The 4,335-nt window shown below is 22.8% G+C and overlaps 1 protein-coding gene across 2 annotated transcripts in view; it reads right to left on the bottom strand.

The window, feature by feature from the left end:
- Nucleotides 1-265: 265 nt before the first annotated feature.
- LOC117173354 (vacuolar protein sorting-associated protein 37B) overlaps nucleotides 266-4,335 on the bottom strand; it is a 57,211-nt gene continuing 53,141 nt past the window's right edge. For both annotated transcript variants that reach the window (XM_033361863.1, XM_033361862.1), the window contains one exon: nucleotides 266-819. In XM_033361863.1, coding sequence (XP_033217754.1) covers nucleotides 571-819 — 249 coding nt within the window. In that variant the 3' untranslated portion in view covers nucleotides 266-570. The remainder of the gene's footprint in view (nucleotides 820-4,335) is intronic.

Raw genomic sequence — 4,335 nt, 5'->3', positions numbered from 1 at the left:
ATTAAGCATTCTAAACTGAAAGATATAATAATAGATAAAAATCAAAATTTAGGAAATTATTTTTAAAAGTTTGAAATCAAAGTTGGACAAAATTTTTATTCTAAAATTTATGCAAAATTCCCGGTCAAAAAATAAATTCACTGTCATTTCCCGGTTTCCCTCGAATCACGGATTTTATTGAAAATTTTTTATTTTTGTTGAAAACTAATCTTCTTGGCTGAATATTCGTCTTTTTGTTCTGAAATTTGAAAAATTTTCGACCCTCTTGTTAGAAATAAAAATATTTTATTCACATTTAACAGAGTTTAAAGTAAATACAATTTCCTATGAGAACTCGTCACGCCAGACTAACTTGATTGAATTTCATTCTAAATTCATATCTCTTTAGTCACTCTCTATTTTAACCATTCTCGAAATACCACTTAATCATTAATAATTTTCAATTTGACTAAGTGGTCACTCCATTCTTTCCATTCGGTTAATTCATCTGATATAAAATGAGGAGAATATAAAGAGTTTTTTCGGGTTTACATAGAAATCTAGATTAGATTAATTAATAATTAATAATAATTAATAAGGAGGCATCGCAACTGGCATTGGCATCGATACAAGTCCGGCTGGGTAGGGCAGAGATGGCGACATTCCGGGGAAATTTCCGGCAGTCGGATATCCGGAAATTCCTCTGTCCTTAGATTTGATCAATTCCCGCATTTTGTCAACCTTCACTTTTCGTAGGTGCATCAATTTCCGTCGGCTTGTAAATTGATCCAGGAATTCGTCCACTTCCGTATCACCAGCGAGAAATTTCTCGGCTATTTTCTGCGAAAAGATTTTCAAATTTACGTTAGTTATCGATTCCAATTCGATCACTTTTTCCCCTTTTTCGTAGTCTAGTTTTGAAAAACAATTCAGGTCTACTTTTGCAAAAATCACAAGCCTCGGACTTACATTTTCCATTTGAAGTAATAAAAAATTGAGCTGCAAATGAAAGCTTTCAATGTGGAATACTTTAATTTTAAACTTTTAAAATCAAAGCTTAAAAATTGTTTCATTCAAAAATGTTGTATTCAAATGATCAATAATTTACAAGTATAAAATAAAATCTACTAACATTTTTCGATCAAACAATTTTAATTTCAATGCAGTTAAACTGCTCAATTAAAAAATTCTTCAAATTGTAGAGTTTAAAGATTCAGATTCAGTTCCAAAAATATAAATCCATGTTCACATTTTCAATGCTCTAAAGTCTAAATTGAAGGATCAATCAACGAATTAAACAAATTTTTAATTATATCATTTTAAGTAACCTTTAAGCAAGATTAAAAATTGAAAGCTAAATTATTTTAATTTTAAATAGTTTCAAAAACATGAAACATCTGTTATATATTTTTTCAAATTTTAAATTATTTTTGTAATTTTTTCAGAATTTCTAAATATCTTTTTAAATTATTCTAATTTTTCCTAGTTTTTTTTTTAATCCTGCCAAAATAAAGAAATTTTCTTAAAATCTTGAACATTTATTTTTGATCATTTTGTGAATCTTTTTAAATCTTCAAACATCTTTTTAAATATTTTCTTAAAATTAATTTTTAAAATAAAAAATCATTTTCAATTTTCCTAGGAAATGTTTTTTATTCTTCTAAAGCCTTTCAAAATTCTTAAAAATTTTCTAAATTTTTTCTTTGTAGACACGCTTCTTTTCAATTTTTTGAAGTAATTTCGAATTATAAATTATTTCAAAACTTTTAAATATTTCTTCAAGTAATTTGAATTTTTTCTGTGAATGATAGTTGTTCGATTTTTATTACACAAAAATTTAACGGTTTTACTTGAAAATTAAATTTTTTTACATAGAAAAATTAAATGTTTAATGTTTAAAGTTTATTTTTTCTTTATTTTTGAATATTTAATTTTGAATATGTTTCTAGATTTTGAGTAATTATTCCTTTTCTTAATTAAAAAAAAAAAAATTAAAATCAAATGCTTCAAAAATGGAATATTTTAGACAGAAATAATATTTAAAATTTAATAAAAGCCTTTAATTATGAATATGTTATTTTGAATATTTTGAAGTTATTTTAAACTTATAAATAGTTTATAAAGTTTTAATCGAGGATTTATATTTGTTTAACTAATAAGACTTTCCAATTGAAACAGTTTAATTTTTAAAGTTAAAATTTTCAAATTCTAAAATTGCGATCTGATTCCGAATCTTGTAAAATTAATTAATTAAACTAATTAATTTATATACACAGTTGATCAACTAAAAATGTTTTTTTTAATCAAAATTCTTCAATTTCAAATGCTTTTCATTTTTAAATGTTTAAGTCTAAAACTGGATTTAAAAAATCTTTAAATTAAAATTACGCTTAAAAATAAAAATCTAAAATGGAATATTTTTACATTGAAAGATTTTCAAATTTGTAAAATTTCAGGTCAAAAAATAAATGGTCATTTTCCGGTTTTTCCCGGTCATAATAAAAATAAATAAATTTTAAAAAAACTGTGTCATACAATTTTTTAATTATTAATCAGTAAAAATTAAAGGAATGGATACCTAATGCCTTTTAATTTTTGGATAAGAAAGTCTACTACTAAATTTTTCGTTATGAATTCTTTTAATAATAAAGGAGAAGAAAATGTTGTTTAAAACTCTTTTTTTTTAAATTCGATAAATTCATTGAATTTTTTTTTCTTTTAACTAACAATTTTTTTTCTAAATGACAAATTGAAATATTTTGTTGGAAATTCATCTTTTTCTTTTAAAATTTTACATTTTCGGTAGAAAATACAACTATCTGATAAAAGTTAATCTGTTTTGGTTGACAATTTAATTTTGTTTTCAAAATTCATATTTTCGGGTTGAAAATTCAACTGCTTTGTACAAAATTTGTGGATTCGGCTCAAGAAAATCAACAACTTGAAGGAAAGTTGAACTATTTGAATAAAAATTTATGTATTTCGTTGAAAAATCGTCTTTTTTGGTGCAAAATCATTTTTTTTTTTGTTAAAAATCAAGTTTAAAAAAAACTTCTTCCTCGGCTCCATCCAAGTTTATTTTGTTCAAATATTTTTTTGCTTAAATGTAAATTATTACATTTTTATGTTAAAAATTGTTGAAAACTGGTTCAAAGTTGAATAACTTTCTTATAAGTTCATTGTTTTGGTTGAAAAGTTGTAATTTTAATAGAATATTCCTTTTTTGTAAGAAGTAATTTTTTTAAATAGAAAATTTAACTATTTTTTTGAAAATTCATATTTTCGGTTTAAAAATGTACCATTTTTCGTTGAAAAAGAAACTGTATTGTAGAAAATTCAACAAATTAATGAAAGTTCACTATTTGATTGAAAATTTATGTATTTTGTTGAAAATTCGTTATTTGTTGATAGAAAAAAATATTTTTTTGATTAAAATTAAGTATTTTCTTGAAAATTTTTCTTTGCTGGTCAAATCCAACTTTTTTCTTTATTCAATTTTTTTTTATGTAAACTATTACATTTTTAGTTAAAAAAGCAACTGTTTTGTAGAAAATTCGTAGTTTCGGCTCGCAAATTCAATAGCTTGATTAAAAATTGATTCATTTTTTTTAAACCAAAAATTTCCTTGACAATTCGTCTTTGTTAGTTAAATCCAAGTTTTTTTATTTAACTTTTTTTATATGTAAACAATTACATTTTTAGGTAAAAAAAATTGTTGCAAATTGTTTGAAAGTTGAATCACTTTCTTAAAAGTTAATTTTTTTGGTTGAAGATTCGTATGTTTAGTAGAAACTTCTTTTTTTTTTGTTGTAGAAAAGTAATTTTTTCAACTAAAAATTTAAATATTTGGTTAAAAATTCAACTAATCAGTGAAAAAGTGTTGGAAACGAAAATTTTAATTGGCAGTTCATTATTTTCAATTGAAAAGTCTACTATTAATTTTTTCGTTGAGAATTCATATTTTTTATAGAAAAATCTTATTGTTTAGTTTAAAATTGAATTATTTTGTTGAAAATTTAACCATTTTGTTAAAAAGTCACATTTCTTGGTAAAAAATTCATCTTTTTGGCTCGATAATTCAACAATTTGATTGAAATTTTGTTTATTGATTAAAAAAATGTTTTTATTGAAAATTCAACTATTTTGTAAAACATTAATCTTTCTGGTTAAAAAATGTATCTCTTTTTGTACAATATTTCCTTTTTTTGGTTAAAAATGCAACTATCTGGATAAAAATTAATCTGTTTCGATTTTAAATTAATTTTTTGGGGTTGAATTTAACTGTTTCGTATGAAATTCTTGGTTTTGGCTTGTAAATTAAACAGTTTGGTAGGAAATTTAACTGTTTGGTTGAAA

This window comes from Belonocnema kinseyi, chromosome 5 (assembly GCF_010883055.1).
Source record: "Belonocnema kinseyi isolate 2016_QV_RU_SX_M_011 chromosome 5, B_treatae_v1, whole genome shotgun sequence".
NCBI lineage: Eukaryota > Metazoa > Arthropoda > Insecta > Hymenoptera > Cynipidae > Belonocnema > Belonocnema kinseyi.
The sequence above is the reverse complement of the archived record's forward strand: the minus strand, read 5'-3'. Positions and strand labels throughout refer to the sequence as shown.